Source organism: Hemibagrus wyckioides, linkage group LG19 (genome assembly GCF_019097595.1).
Source record: "Hemibagrus wyckioides isolate EC202008001 linkage group LG19, SWU_Hwy_1.0, whole genome shotgun sequence".
NCBI classification, from domain to species: domain Eukaryota; kingdom Metazoa; phylum Chordata; class Actinopteri; order Siluriformes; family Bagridae; genus Hemibagrus; species Hemibagrus wyckioides.
The window spans coordinates 14,417,855-14,433,572 of record NC_080728.1 but is presented as its reverse complement, the minus strand read 5'-3'; the positions used below and the strand labels follow the sequence as shown (position 1 = coordinate 14,433,572).

The 15,718-nt window shown below is 37.5% G+C and overlaps 1 protein-coding gene across 1 annotated transcript; it reads left to right on the top strand.

The window, feature by feature from the left end:
• Nucleotides 1-10: 10 nt before the first annotated feature.
• On the top strand, nt 11-11,714 carry mettl25 (methyltransferase like 25). Its single transcript, XM_058417674.1, has 12 exons — nt 11-457; nt 1,056-1,214; nt 1,317-1,438; nt 2,082-2,747; nt 3,666-3,813; nt 5,591-5,685; nt 5,835-5,864; nt 6,100-6,173; nt 7,106-7,199; nt 7,529-7,603; nt 10,121-10,192; nt 10,513-11,714. Exons 1-12 carry the CDS (start codon nt 253-255, stop codon nt 10,609-10,611), a joined length of 1,839 nt encoding a protein of 612 aa, XP_058273657.1. The 5' UTR covers nt 11-252; the 3' UTR covers nt 10,612-11,714.
• Nucleotides 11,715-15,718: the final 4,004 nt, after the last annotated feature.

Here is a 15,718-nt window from a genome sequence, read left to right as displayed (position 1 = left end):
AGCACGAAGGCGAATATGGGCAGAGACTTTAGAGTTTCAAACAATAATTTGCAAATAATACGCTCTATTTAATTTAAAAAAAACCATTTTATTAAGTACAGAAAACAGTAAAGCAAACATGGCCTCAGAGTAACATATAATGTTGCCCCGAGAGACAAACAGCAACTAGCACTGTCTGTGAAAGTGTAAACGTCACATTTGTGCTACGTGTATAACAAGGAAGAAGCAGTTCTGATGTAATTTCAGTACATCATGTCTTTTTCTAACATCTCCGCCGACTCTTTAAAGGAAAAGATCGACGAGGTTCGCCGTTTTCTTTCCGTGACATTACGCATCGCGAACGCGCACACCGTCGATTTCTACACGCGCGATGTGTGGCGCGCGTTCATGGCTGTGGAGCCTGGGGAGGTTTTAACGGCTGTTAATGCAGCTCGTGACCGCACGGGGGCGCCAGAAGGCAAGTTCAACAGAGTAGAATATTTTATATTGTGATATTAGATCGTTAAAAACATCATGAAAATGGGTGTAAATGGGGTAACTAGCTATTCCAGCAGACTCTTACGAAACAGAGGGAGAAAATAGAGAGTCTGGAAAGGGAGCAATTGTATAGAGTTGCTATAACATAAGTGAAAACAGGAATGTGTCCAATGGACATTTCACAACATTAAGTGTAGCTATAAATGGACAAAAAATTAGACGTGTTCTATAGTGAGTAAAAAACGGTAATCATTTGCAAAGTTTGGTGTGGAAAAGAAGAGGTAAAAACAAATCTTTAGAACATACTATCACTGGAAAACCAGCTAGTAAGAATAAATCTGGAGTGGTAACACACTAATTCACCACACACCACCATAATTAATTGATTATATTCCTATAACCCCTTATTTAAAGACGATGATATCGATATTGTGATGAATTGTGTCACTATTAGTCAAGTGGAATTGTTTCTTACTAATGGATATTGTGATATATATATTTTTCGTTTTGCTCACTCATGTCTAAGATGGTTATTTGCTCTCTGTGTTTGTGTTTTTTTTTTAATGTGTATTTTATAGTGAGCACTAGTTTCGGGTTTTGCGATGTCAGTAAGAAGCTGGTGGATGTGTCGGCTCTGCTGAGGGCGGCTGAAGCACACTCTCTGCCAGGGCTGGGAGTATGTGTGCAGCGACAGACACTGATGGACATGCTGGGAGTAATGGATGGAGACACGCAAGGTTAGTGTGCTCCTAAAATACAATATCTCTCTATCTATCTATCTATCTATCTATCTATCTATCTATCTATCTATCTATCTATCTATGCTGGAATTATTTCAGATGGGACATCAGGTGGACATCTGTTGCAACCTGACGAGTTCATGAACTCTAAGAAGGCGCATGAGGTGCCAGCTATGGCTGAAGTGGTGGCTGCTTTATCCAGATTCTGCAAAGTCAAACAGGTAAGAAACATCTTGTAAACTGAATAGTCCCAATTATTGAAACTTGAAAGTGGTTGGTGTCAATATATATATATTTTTTAGTTAATTTTCTGATTTACAGTTTTTTTCATTGTTTGCACCGCAGAGGTCAGAACATTTTGTTTAATGTTAATGCTGTTTTTGAACCTGGGTGTGGCTCCAGGAACTTCAACAAGTGTGAAAGACATTGCAGCCCTTGGGAGTCAATCATGTGATTAATTGCTGGAACAAAGACGCATGTTTTAGTGTGCAGTGGAAACTGATGTCAGACTCAACTTATGAAGCAGGTCAAATCTTTTTAAGTACAGTTACCAACATTTATGTTTAAATCATGATCCATTGCATTTACAGGTTTTTTTGGAAACCCTTTACAGTTATGCACAGTATATAACTGGAAACTACAAGTTCGTTCTATTCAGATAAAACAGCAAAACGAATAAAATTCACCTGGGGGGAAAAAAAGAAATGCAATGAAGTGGAAAGACCACAGGATGTGATAGACACACATTTGCTCCTGGTAGCAGTTACTTTTAACAAAGAAACAAGCCTTTAACTGAGGTGCTTAATACTTTTATTCCATTAATTTTTTCACTTGAAATGTTCTCTCTCTCTCTCTCTCTGTCAGGTTATAGATGTGGGCTCAGGTAAAGGTTACCTGTGCTCTTTCCTCTCCTTGCAGTACAGCCTGCAGGTATTTGGCATTGACTGCTCCAGCACAAACACACGTGGTGCTCAGGAGAGGAATAGGAAGCTGAAGAAGTTTTCTAGAGCCTACCAGAATCATGGACAATTCAAAGGCAACCCGGAAGTTCAAAATAAAGAACTGATAGACAGGAAAGAAAATGATGATGAACAAGAAGAGAGAACGCAAGGCCATCAAAGACCCAGACTTTCTCAAGAGCAGGAAGAGGAGGAGGGTGGTGCAAAAGAGAGAGATAGGAAAAAACATGTCACAACAGATTGCAATAATGATGTGGCTGAAGTTCAGTGCTGTTCTTCACCAGGTCTGGACAAGAGTGCTTTCTCGGACCAGACTGAATCGGAAACAACAAATGCTGATTTAGAGAACTCCTTTTTTACAGCCTTGGCGCCTGATATTGTAGAGCAAGCCTCTCCTCGGGTTCCCCCATGCCAGCTGAGCGCAGAGGAGAGAGAGAGGAGGAAGAGGGAGAACCTTGAGAGGAAGGCACGGGATGGAAAAGGCAACAGGGATGCTAAAAACCTGTACTCACCTCTGACGTCTTATGTTACAGCTGAAACAGAACTTAGGACACTGATTACAGAGCTGGAGGTGAGGGTTGAGCAATACTCTGATCAAGGAGTAATGCGTTTTTATAAAAACTGTTTAGATTCTGAGAATAAGTTTAAGGTCAACCTTTATTTATCCAGGATAAAAAGTCATTTAATCAACAAGAGTAGCTTGGCCAAGAAGGCAGCAAAGACACAAAAATGAAAGGCAGAAGAACAATCAAAGACAACAATATTTATAATTGCCATAAAATCAGCAAAAGGAGCACCGTAAGTTATAACTGTTTCTTTAAGTTTTTCCACGTAGATGAGGCTTTAAAAAAATAAACCTTTTTGTCCCAGCTTGGACCTAACACAAGGAGCAACATGTTGTATAATATCCTTTTAGCAAAGATGACTAATATTACTAATAATAGTAATTATTATTATTACTATTACTACTACTAATATTAATGATAGTAATAATAATGTATTAATAAATAATTAACAATAATAGTAGTATAGTGTATATATATATATATATACTATATAGTATATATATAGTATATATATATATTATATAAACAAATATTGGATTAGATTTCAGTTTATTTTTTGTATTTCAGCTTTTTGTATACACCACAGAGCAGTGCTATCCATTTCACCAAGAAAAGAAATGAATCATCAGAAATACTTTGAGGTTGGGTGACAGTTTGGATTGCTTATTATTATCAAAAGTTATAGCTGCTTATCTGTTCCATCCATGTAACATTTCAGATAGCCAGCAATAAGATCCAAGTATACACCAGAAACTTGACATTTCTTCATTCCTTTGATGGGATCATTATTCTAATGATGATCACAGCATGGTTTCTGGGAAGTCAGCCTCAGGAATGACACATTGAGGTGCATGAGATGTTTGTGTTACAAGGCAAACACTATGCTGTGTGCTGACAAATAAACCTCTCTGTGTCTCTTCCAGGATGCCGTCATGGTGGGGTTGCATACGTGTGGAGATCTGGCTCCCAGCACACTGCGCATGTTCAAGACCAAACAGGAGCTTCGGGCCGTGTGCAGCGTGGGATGTTGTTACCACCTACTTTCTGAGGAGTTTGATGAAGATGCACAGGGTGAGTGGACTCCCAGCTATTGAACACACACACACACACACACACACACACACAGTTGATTTTAACTATGCGGTATTGCAGTTACTTCAGGAGCCAAGTGGCTGTGATCCAGTGATCGTGACCAAGTTCATGATTTATAACATGTAATTATGTTGAAATGCCTGATGCAGGGTTTGAATAGAATACTAATTAACCAACATAAACTGCCTTTTCACATATAAAAAGTGCTGTCATTCATGCTTAATTAGGTACACTCAATTAAACAAGGAATTTGACTCACGCTCATTGTTCTTATGGATATCACACAGTGTAATAAAATAAAGACAATAACGCACACAACAACAGCAATCACAACCCAAGCATTCACCTGACACACAACGTTATGGTTCCTAGGAATATACCTAAATCCAATTCAGTGGCATTGGATTATTCAAGCTGCCTCTTTTGTCCACTCCTGCATCACTATAAACTCACATAAGAGCTCTCAGTCGAAGCGTTCTCTTACACTACACTGAGAGAAATTCTGCCTTTAGCAGCTTTGTCTCTACTAACACTACTTACCTTCAATCAGAGCGCAGCTTTTGAGGAGCCAACAACAACAATAATGAAGAAAGTGAAAACAAAATTATTGAGACCAGCGCTATGATGTTCAGCTCACATTCCTGCTATTCCTGACCTTAGGAAGCCTCTCTCAAGTTGTTCTGGGGTTTACCACAATTCATGCAGGAGATATGCGATAATGTTATGGTTATTAATGCAACTTGGACAAAGTCCAGCTTGGAGAACACGGATTTTAAACACTTAAATACTGTGTACAGACAAATGCAGACATGCACACACGGATGCAGACACATGCACCGTATCACTCTGAGGCCTGAACACTCATTACAGGACTAGTTTTCTGATCCACAGGAGCAAACTCATTAAAGCGCAAACACATTGGCTAGCAATACAGTAATTGTTTTTGTAGCACTAGTCTCGCAAGCTCTGCCTGTGGCTCCTGGAATGTCTCAGTGAATATCTTATGGTCTCATAAACTGGTTCATGGAGCATGTCATAAAGAATCTCATTGAACATCTCATGGACCATCTCATAAAGTGTTTCATACACCAACTCATGGACCATCTCATGTTCTTTTCATGAAATGTGCAATGAATTGTCTTGTATCTTGTGGCACAACTCATCTCATGGAGAATTTGATGAAACATATGATGGGGTATTGCATGAGGCATGCCATGGACCAGCTTATGGAGCATATCATGAAGTCTGTTGCACGTCTTGGATTGTCCCATGGAATGTCTCATGAAGCATCTCATGCACCTTCCAGTGGACTAAGGCTAACTAAATGTCTCATGGAGCACCTCATAGAGTATCTCATGGAGTGTTTTATGGACTATTTGATAGAGCATCTCATGCAGCATGTCGTCCACATAGACCACCCCACAAGCTCTCCATGAAGTGTCTCATGAAATGTCTTATATCTTTTGTACACTGAAAGATGCAGGATCCTGAAGTTTGCAGTCTTATCGGCTCTTCTCAATTCTGAGTATGTGCACTCCCATGCTCCAGGTTTCAACAAGAAAACAAATGAGCCAGACTAGCAAAAGGGTCTGACCAGCAAACATTTTATTGCAGTGAAGCAATAATGTATCACAGTCTAACTTCTTGTTTATGTCACGTTTCATTACTGAGATATGTGAACAATTTTAACTATATAAGGAATTTTTCATTCATTCTGGATTTCATCTTTTCTGTTCCATGAACTGCCCTTGACCAGAGTGTGAGAGTGGTGTGTATGGATTTCCCATGAGCCAGTACTTACGGGAGCAGGCGTGTTTCTGTGGACGAAATGCCAGAATGTCTGCATGTCTCGTAAGTTGTTGGTTTAACTGGTTTATGATATTATTGGCCTTATTATGTATTGATTGAATTATTTTTGATAAACTCTCAGTCCCATACTACCTTACAAGCCATGTGTTGTTGAAGTACATCAGGCTCATTTCCTTTCTTTTCATTTACAGGCTCTCGAAAGAGTATCAGTTGGAGGAGGGGTGAGCAGCTCATTAAATCAATTCATACCTCCATTAAGCAAATGGAGAGAGATGTTGTGTGACAGTAATGAAAACATGCTAAATACCAGTCCTGCCATTTACAGTGGAGTGGAGAGATATGAATATTTTAATTTTCTGTTTACATTTTTGATACTTAGCACAAAATTTCCACATTTATATTTAGTCATTTAAACACAAATATTTTCTAATCACCATCTTCACCTCTTCTTCTCAGCTGCCTATGGAGTCGCTCTTCTATCGGGCCGTTCTTCATGTTATATTACAGGATCACTATGATTCCCATAAGAGGTACCTATAATAATAATTTAAAAATTTAGAAAGCACCAGGGCTCGCAATCAGCTCTCTAGTCCAGTAGTCAGGGCACTGATCAGGTTTTAAAGGCTGTCTTCCTCTCAGTCGTGACATCCTTCCAGAGCACTGGATATTTGCTCCCTAAGCAATACCACAACTCAAAGAAAACTTTTTTTTTTTTATTGAAAATAATGTCATATTTTCTGAAGCTTCTCAGCTCTAAAAATGATCAGACAAACATTGAGCCAACTTTGTCTACAATTAGCTCTCATGATTAGCTATTTTTAACTTTAATTGACATCGTATATTTGGTTTGTTTGTCTAACAACTTTTAAAAATACACTAGCTGGCCTATGATCCTGCTTGAAGTACCATAACAGAAACCGTTGTGATTAAGCTAACAAGTTTATATGACGTATAAAATATTTTATATGTATGGATTTTACAGTGACTGATGAGGAAATTAGAATATCAGCAGAAACTCGTCAGAGTCTCAATGTGTCTTAAAAGTACCCCAACTGATTCACAACCTAGGGAGCTGATTGATACGCACCCTTAGACATAAGGGAGTGTGAAGAGTGGGTAAGATTAAGGTATTCCAAAGCCAGAACAGTGACTTAAGTCTGTCAGTTTTATTGGTTTAACTTCTGCTGTATTAATACAGAATTCAGTTGCTGTGTGTATATTGAGGATTTGCCAATGCCATCTAAGGGAGTTTTCCCTTGCCACAGTCGTCTCAGGCTTGCTCACTAGGGATGATTTTGATCTTGGACTTTTGTGCTATGTATCTTGTGTTCTGTAAAGCTGCTTTGAGACAATGTCCATTGTTAAAAGCGCTATACAAATAAAATTGAATTGAATTGAAATCAATGAGATTTTAAATCCAAAGTCATGACAACATCATTCTGATCAGTTTTCCATTTTGCAGTGAGAAGCGTGTTGGGAACGTTTATTCCAAAGCGTCCTCGTTTGTGGACTACGTAAGGAGAGCTCTCAGGAAACTAGAACTGGACGACTCAAAGGTCAGAGATGGTGACAAACTCAAGACCATGTCATAATCCTGCTGCTTTTTGTTAGATCTATTATAATCTGGGTTATATGATAATCCTGGTTTATTTTTTTGAACATAACCATTTACACTTAATGAGTGTATTATATTGATAATGAAAGATAACAGTTACACTGAAGTGAAATTATTTTTTTTACTGTCTATGAACCAGTTTTAGTGCAATTTTGTAAACACATTTCTCATGATTTGTTTTAAGATTTGTTTATATTGTTGTTGTTGTTGTTATTATTATTATTATTATTATTATTATTATTATTATTTGTTTCTCTGATTCCTCAACAGCTCTCAGACAGTGTGATTCAAAGTTATCATGATCTGTACATCTCTAGGATGAATGAAATGGTGGCCTTCAACATGGTGAGATCTGTTAATTTGTAGTATATTGAATAGGATCCAAAAATATAAAAAATCTTTTTTTTTCTTAAAAAAAAAAAAGGAAATAAAATTGTATTTTAAAAAATGTAAAACAGTTTTTTTTAGAATTTTTAAATATTTAAAGCGAAGAAAATTAACTTATTAAATTCACTTTAAAATTCAAGAACCAGCACTCTTTTTGATCCCTGTTTAAATGGAAACATGTGTGTGATATTGACCGTGTACAAAGGGTCAGAATTTCCTCATGCCTAATCTATTTCACTATTGGTCTCAGACTTTTGGACCCCACTGTACATAATGTGCGCTATTATCAAATTAAAGACTAAAATACAAAACAGAAAAAAGTGTATTCAGGGAGGAGGTAACATGTGACTGGAGAGGATTTTGTTGTGAATAGAAGGCACTTTAAATGAACATGGAGTCAGATGCAGATGTTAGTGTACATGATATGCTATATTTTCTTTCTACTGTCTATACGTGCTTGGTGCATCACTGAAAAATCAGGAGACCTTTAGAGATAGGTAAATGTTACTACATTTTTAATAAAAATTACAAAACAAGCAGGATGGAATGAATTTATTTTAAAATGACTGACACTAAAGAATAAACTAGCAAAAATGTTTATATATGTATATATATATATATATACACTATATCGCCAAAAGTATTCGCTCACCCATCCAAATAATCAGAATCAGGTGTTCCAATCACTTCCATGGCCACAGGTGTATAACATCAAGCACCTAGGCATGCAGACTGTTTTTACAAACATTTGTGAAAGAATGGGTCGCTCTCAGGAGCTCAGTGAATTCCAGCGTGGAACTGTGATGGGATGCCACCTGTGCAACAAATCCAGTCGTGAAATTTCCTCGCTCCTAAATATTCCACAGTCAACTGTCAGCTGTATTATAAGAACGTGGAAGTGTTTGGGAACGAGAGCAACTCAGCCACGAAGTGGTAGGCCACGTAAACTGACGGAGCGGGGTCAGCGGATGCTGAGGCGCATAGTGCGAAGAGGTCGCCAACTTTCTGCAGAGTCAATCGCTACAGACCTCCAAACTTCATGTGGCCTTCAGATTAGCTCAAGAACAGTGCACAGAGAGCTTCATGGAATGGGTTTCCATGGCCGAGCCGCTGCATCCAAGCCATACATCACCAAGTGCAATGCAAAGTGTCGGATGCAGTGGTGTAAAGCACGCCGCCACTGGACTCTAGAGCAGTGGAGACGCGTTCTCTGGAGTGACGAATCGCGCTTCTCCATCTGGCAATCTGATGGACGAGTCTGGGTTTGGCGGTTGCCAGGAGAACGGTACTTGTCTGACTGCATTGTGCCAAGTGTAAAGTTTGGTGGAGGGGGGATTATGGTGTGGGGTTGTTTTTCAGGAGCTGGGCTTGTCCCCTTAGTTCCAGTGAAAGGAACTCTGAATGCTTCAGCATACCAAGACATTTTGGACAATTCCATGCTCCCAACTTTGTGGGAACAGTTTGGAGCTGGCCCCTTCCTCTTCCAACATGACTGTGCACCAGTGACCAAAGCAAGGTCCATAAAGACATGGATGACAGAGTCTGGTGTGGATGAACTTGACTGGCCTGCACAGAGTCCTGACCTCAACCCGATAGAACACCTTTGGGATGAATTAGAGCGGAGACTGAGAGCCAGGCCTTCTCGTCCAACATCAGTGTGTGACCTCACAAATGTGCTTCTGGAAGAATGGTCAAAAATTCCCATAAACACACTCCTAAACCTTGTGGGCAGCCTTCCCAGAAGAGTTGAAGCTGTTATAGCTGCAAAGGGTGGACCGACGTCATATTGAACCCTATGGTATGAACCATACTTCATATGCGAGTCAAGGCAGGTGAGCGAATACTTTTGGCAATATAGTGTATATTATTTATTTATTTTATGTTGTTAGTTTTACACAGACAGTTCAAGATCTTTTTCAGTGTCTCTAATATTTAGAAGTTAATTTTACAGGGTATGTCATTTCCATATAAATTAATCAATACTCTACATATGATTATTATCAGAGATAAAATATATTCTTTATAATATTTCATTTCTTGGCATTTTAAAAATGGCCAAATTTGGCTTGATTTAAACAGACAATATTACACATATAACACAGTGTTTCCATTCTTAAGAAAACATGTGATGCTTCTTTCACCCATGTTCAATGATGGAATTTTTACTAACATGCCATTTCAGACAGGATATACATTACCTGGAATTATTTTTACAGGACATTTTATAATAGTTTAAAGATTTTGTTGACACAGGAATGTGTAACCTGTAAAAATGACGGACATGACAAATTTGGCTGGACTTCACAGAGATACTGGAGATAACCCTGTCCAGATAAGGCTTTTAAAACTTACTTTAGGATTTTATTGTAATATAGAACATCTGTGTGTTTATCTGTATTACAGAAAAAGGTTAATCTTAAAAAAATATATATATATTAAGATATGTTTTGTTATGTTTGTTATGTTCTGTTTCAGTTAAAGGTGACTTTGGCTCCCTGTATTGAAGGTCTTATCCTGCTGGATCGTCTGTGCTACTTGAAGGAACAGGTAAAGGATCCTTTGAGTTTATCAGTTTATTGTGGAGATGATTTAGAAGTGTGGACAAATCAGAAGCCCTGGAACAATCTCTGGTGTTAGCTTTTCATTTTTAGGTTGTCTAAAGGACAAATAATAAAATAATTCATCTATCTATCTATCTATCTATCTATCTATCTATCTGTCTGTCTGTCTGTCTGTCTGTCTGTCTGTCTGTCTGTCTGTTTTACCCCAAAATGCTATTAAAAGTTCATGACTGACCTGGATTTAGAAATAATGTCCATGTAACTCTCTGAAGTATTTATTTTATCTTAAATGAAATGTTTTAACAGGAGAATGTGTCCTACTCGGCCCTGGTACAGCTCTTCAACCCGCTCCTGTCCCCCAGGTGTTACGCTATTGTTGGAATAAAGGGACCTGGTGTTTTATAAAAGCCATACGTGTTTTATAAAAGCCATATATGCTTTACCACAACTCTGCCTTTTAATGTAGTACTATTTTGCTTTTAATTAAACTTTGTATTAATTATTGTATGTTTATGTCTTATTTGCCATTTTTCATTATAAATATTGTCACACTTATGAGTTTGTGTTTTCTTATATAATAATGATCTAATGGATCTAAAGGCAAGCTCTGGTTTATTCTGTTGTGATATAATTTATTCGAGCTTAATCACAAACATCTGTCAGAATAATTTTAGTCTAAACAGGGTTAGAGACTAATTCACATTGAGTCCAGGGTGAATGAGAAGAAAACGGATATGGCCATGTTAACACAAGTGCATGTGAATTTTCCTAAAGCACTTTTCACATATGTGAAATATTAATCCATATCAGATCACAGGCATACATATCTAATCTTTGCTTTGAAATCTAATCCAAAAAGATCTTTTGTGTTCCTGTTTGAATCACATTTACTCAGTGTATAGCTCAGATAGATACAAGCCAAATGAATACGAAATGCTTATGAATATGAAAATCATCTGCTCCTGAAACATATTATTTGAGCTTTCATGAAGTTACTGATCTAACTCTGAGGTTAGGATTGCCAGAAATGAGCAAATCAAATGTACTTAAACTAAAGGATAAAGGGTTTTAATAAAAGACAATAGTGTATAATTATTGCAAAATAATCATTCACAGGGTTGTGTGATGTACCTTGTCCAGTGTAAGGTTGATTATTTTTCCTGTTACAACATGCTTTAGGGTGCTTTATTCCTCGTATACCACAGCAATATGAAAACAATTACATTTTTTATATAAATTATTTAAATACATTTTTATTTATTAAATAATGGCACATACTGTATGTGTAGTATTTGGAAGGTCCAAAAATCAAGTAGTTCCTTACATCACTTGTGTTTTTACAATTATAGATAGATGTTTCTATCTGCTTGTCATGTTAAAGAGCAATCTGGAGAAGACATTAATGTGGCAGAAAAGTTCCAACTTTACCTCTGACGTCCGACTCCTTCCGAATCTGTTCATGTGCCATATGCGGCATACGAGTTCCTGTTTAAACTGTTAGTACTGAAAAAGTAACATCTATAAATTTGTTATTTGCCTTGAAGATTAAATCACTGCTCAAAATAAACTAAATCAACACCTTGTGACTCTCAGAATTCAATTTATTATACTTATTATATAGCAAATTTATTTATTTAATATATTATATATTTAACTAATGACATTGTAACAAAGCAGTTTTACAGAAATGTCTACAGTAAATATAAACTGAGAGTTGAAAATTGAACGTTGCTGTGATATTAATCAGTTTAAGAAATGAGCTATGATTTGTTCTTGATGAAAATTAGATACCGCTGATTCACTCAGCCAAACACCATAGCTGAATTATTTGAATACAGGACAACTCTGTGTTATTAATAGTTGGCCAATTTGGGCACAGGTTTTCATTCCAACCAAGCAGAAGCCACACTTGAGTCTATTGAAAGACAAAGATCAACTGAATAAATAGGTGGAATCAGGTGGCTCCTGCTTGAGGACCTTGGATTAGGTAAGTTAAAATAAGATTAAAGTGCAGTGTCTTTCTTTTATTTTAAGAGTGATTGACAAATTATAGAGCACTATGAAAATTCTGTCTCTTAAACATGCTAAACCTAAGAGGGTCCCTTGTACTGAGGAACCTTTGCTTAACAGTTCCTGTAATCATTCTACAAACACCCTGTTTATATAAAGAAAAAAACATGCTCATCCGGCTAAATTTTGGATGTTGGCCTTTGTACTAAAGTGCTGCTATTGTTATCCGTGATGACTCTTGCTGTTTCCTTCACTGCTTCCATCAACACTTTTGTTTATCACACTGCAGTTCAGATATCCGTCAACGGTTTCAGCGTTCTCCGAGTGCAGCTCTCCACGGGATGTTTGTGCTGTGAAAAGGTCATGACTCAGTTCTGACACACTGCACTTGTGCTGCTGAAATCCTTCCAGGCTGTGCTCATTCCCACAGCACAAACCATGCAAATCAACACTTTTTATATCCTGTTCTGGTGTCCTTATTCCATTGAATGCCCACTGATGACTACCAAAGGATGGCACATACACACTTGTGTCACTGTCACACACACACACACACACATATATATATATATACATATATACACAGAAAATATTACACACTTCAACCTAGTTATATTAGCTTAGTTCAGTTTGCAGTGTTTTCCCATGTAGACACAGAACAAAAAGCACTTGGAAATGCATGATCTGTTGGAGTTAATGTGCAAAATCAGTGCCATCAGGCAACAAAGCTGTGATTCCTGTGTGTTTCCTGACCTGTTACTAAATCAGGATTTGTGACACATACAGGATATGATGTTATGATGCAATCTACGCAGTCTCTTCCGTAATAATAGACAATGCCAAGGGAAACAGTGGAATTCCTTTTTCAATCTCCGTATTGTTTCTAAAAAACAAGTTTTTAATTTGTTTTGAGAGAAGAAATCATCTTTGGAAGCATGAAAGGGAAGGGAAAAGAAGAATGATTTTTTTCATAATAGGAACTGTCACATGTAGTGCTAAATTGTACTTTTGTGAAACCCAAACAGTTGTTTTGTTCCTAAAAGACATAAGATTTCCTATTAGAGAAGACCTTTTTCATATTATTATTGGTGTGTATATTACTATTTAACTATAATGATTTAAAAAAAAAAGCAGTAAATTACTGTTTTTCTTATACATATGGCTTACTGCTAGCAATAACACAGCACATGGCTGTACCATTTAGTATTGTGCAAAATAGCTGTGTATTACATAGAGAATGAAATAAGACAGGTGTGATGTTATTATACAAATGTGATGAAGCCTGAGCAGGAACCACCCTGAATTTGATTATTTCCCTCTTACTTATTTATATAAACTTGATTTGATTTGAATAATAGAGCTTCTCCTCCATCTGTGGATCCTGACTGTCAGATCAGATATAAGGTATAATACAAAAGATTCACTATTTTTATTTTTATTTTTTAAGTTAGTAAGGCTTGGATAGCATGATTGTCGTACTGTCAGGTGTAGACAGGCCAGTGTGGTCTGATCCCATGAGGAGCTGATCCCATGCAGCTTCGCAGTGAGAGCAATGTGCTTCCGGCCAGAGGAAGCAGAGGAGGAGGAAGTCTAGTGGAGTCATGTAACGCGCCTTATCAGGCATCAGTACTTTAAAAAGGCACCGTATGGGAATACGAAATTCCGGGGGAAGTTGGAAGGAAAGAGAGGTGCAATTTGTCTTTTCTATCGATGACCCACCATCAGTGGGGGCAAACCAAATGCAGGGGATGTTGGAGTAATCACAGATCACATACACACACCCCATCTGTCTATAACAGCACATGATGAGTTCCATCTGAAAATAATCACTCGTGCAGGGCATGAAAAGCAAAATCAACACACAAATGCCCCCCCTCCCAGTTAAAAGAAATAAACATAACAACTTAGTGGAACACTTTCCTTTTCAGTCTCTGGTTCTGTTGTCTCTGGTGGGAAAAAAAAGCAAACTTTTATCCTTTAATAATCTCCAAATGATGTTAAATCACCGTAACGGCAATATAAACATGTGTTTCAGGTTATGGTCCGCTATTTTCAAGGTTAACTCTGTTTCCTACCACTAACTGGGTGAAACAACAACAGCATTGTTGTTGTTGTTTTTGATGCTGTTGTTATTGCTGTTGCTATTGTTGCTGTTGTTGTTGTTGCTGTTTTGTTTGTTGTTATTGCTGTTGCTTTTGTTGCCGTTGCTGGTTGTGTTTGTTATTGTTGCTGTTGCTTTTGTTGCTGCTGTTGTTGGTGGTGTTGTGTTTGTTGTTATTGCTGTTGTGTTTGTTTTTATTGCTGTTGCTTTTGTTGCTGCTGCTGTTGTTGTTGCTGTTTGTTGTAATTGCTGTTGCTTTTGTTGCTGTTGTTGTTGCTGCTGTTGTGTTTCTTGTTATTGCTGTTGCTTTTGTTGCTGCTGCTGTTGTTGTTGTTGCTGTTTGTTGTAATTGCTGTTGCTTTTGTTGCCGTTGCTGGTTGTGTTTGTTATTGTTGCTGTTGCTTTTGTTGCTGCTGTTGTTGGTGGTGTTGTGTTTGTTGTTATTGCTGTTGTTGGTGTTGTGTTTCTTGTTATTGCTGTTGCTTTTGTTGCTGCTGCTGTTGTTGTTGTTGCTGTTTGTTGTAATTGCTGTTGCTTTTGTTGCTGTTGTTGTTGCTGCTGTTGTGTTTCTTGTTATTGCTGTTGCTTTTGTTGCTGCTGTTGGTGGTGTTGCTGCTGCTGTGTTTTTGTTATTGCTGTTGCTATTGTTGCTGTCACTGTTGCTGATGTTGCTGTTGCTGTTGTTGGTGTTTTTGCTGCTGTTGTTGTTTCTCATCTATTTTTTTTCCATCTCAGTAGTTTTCAGGCAAATTGTTATTATGAAAATATGAGTTAAGATATAAGAATGTAGATTTCCTTTTCGTTTCAGTACTCAGACGTTTCAGACGTTTTAGGTTGTGGTGTTGAAAAAACCCTATATCATAATGCCCAGTAAACAAAATATTATAGGTATTAATGCATTCTGCATTCAGGCTGGACAACATCAGTCATAAATTAGAAGCAGACAAAATAACATCTGTTTATAATTACTTATCTGTTCTGTGAAATAGGGGGATGCTGATTTTGGGCTTAGCAATTTGTTTTTCTTTAATATCTGACCAGACACAAGAAACTATAAATGTCAAGCACTGGAGACTAAACAGAAGGGTTGGCTGAACTTTCCAAAACTGCAATTTGTGATAATGAAGGGAATAGAAAAGAAATTATGAGATGGTTGATAAAAGTATTATAATATTGTATGAAGTATTAATTGAGTTCTTAATTTTTCACAGATATAGGTTGCACACATGGTTCGCATGAGCCAGTATAGCCAGTGCTTGGTAGTGTGATAAAAGAATAAAAACATGAGCAAATTGTGAAAGATGACATGGTGTGCTGTTGCAAGAAAATAATCAACAAAGGAGTAATGTGCTGTGGCCTGACATAAAGCAGAGTTACTGTTACCACCCTGAAGTTGCCAAG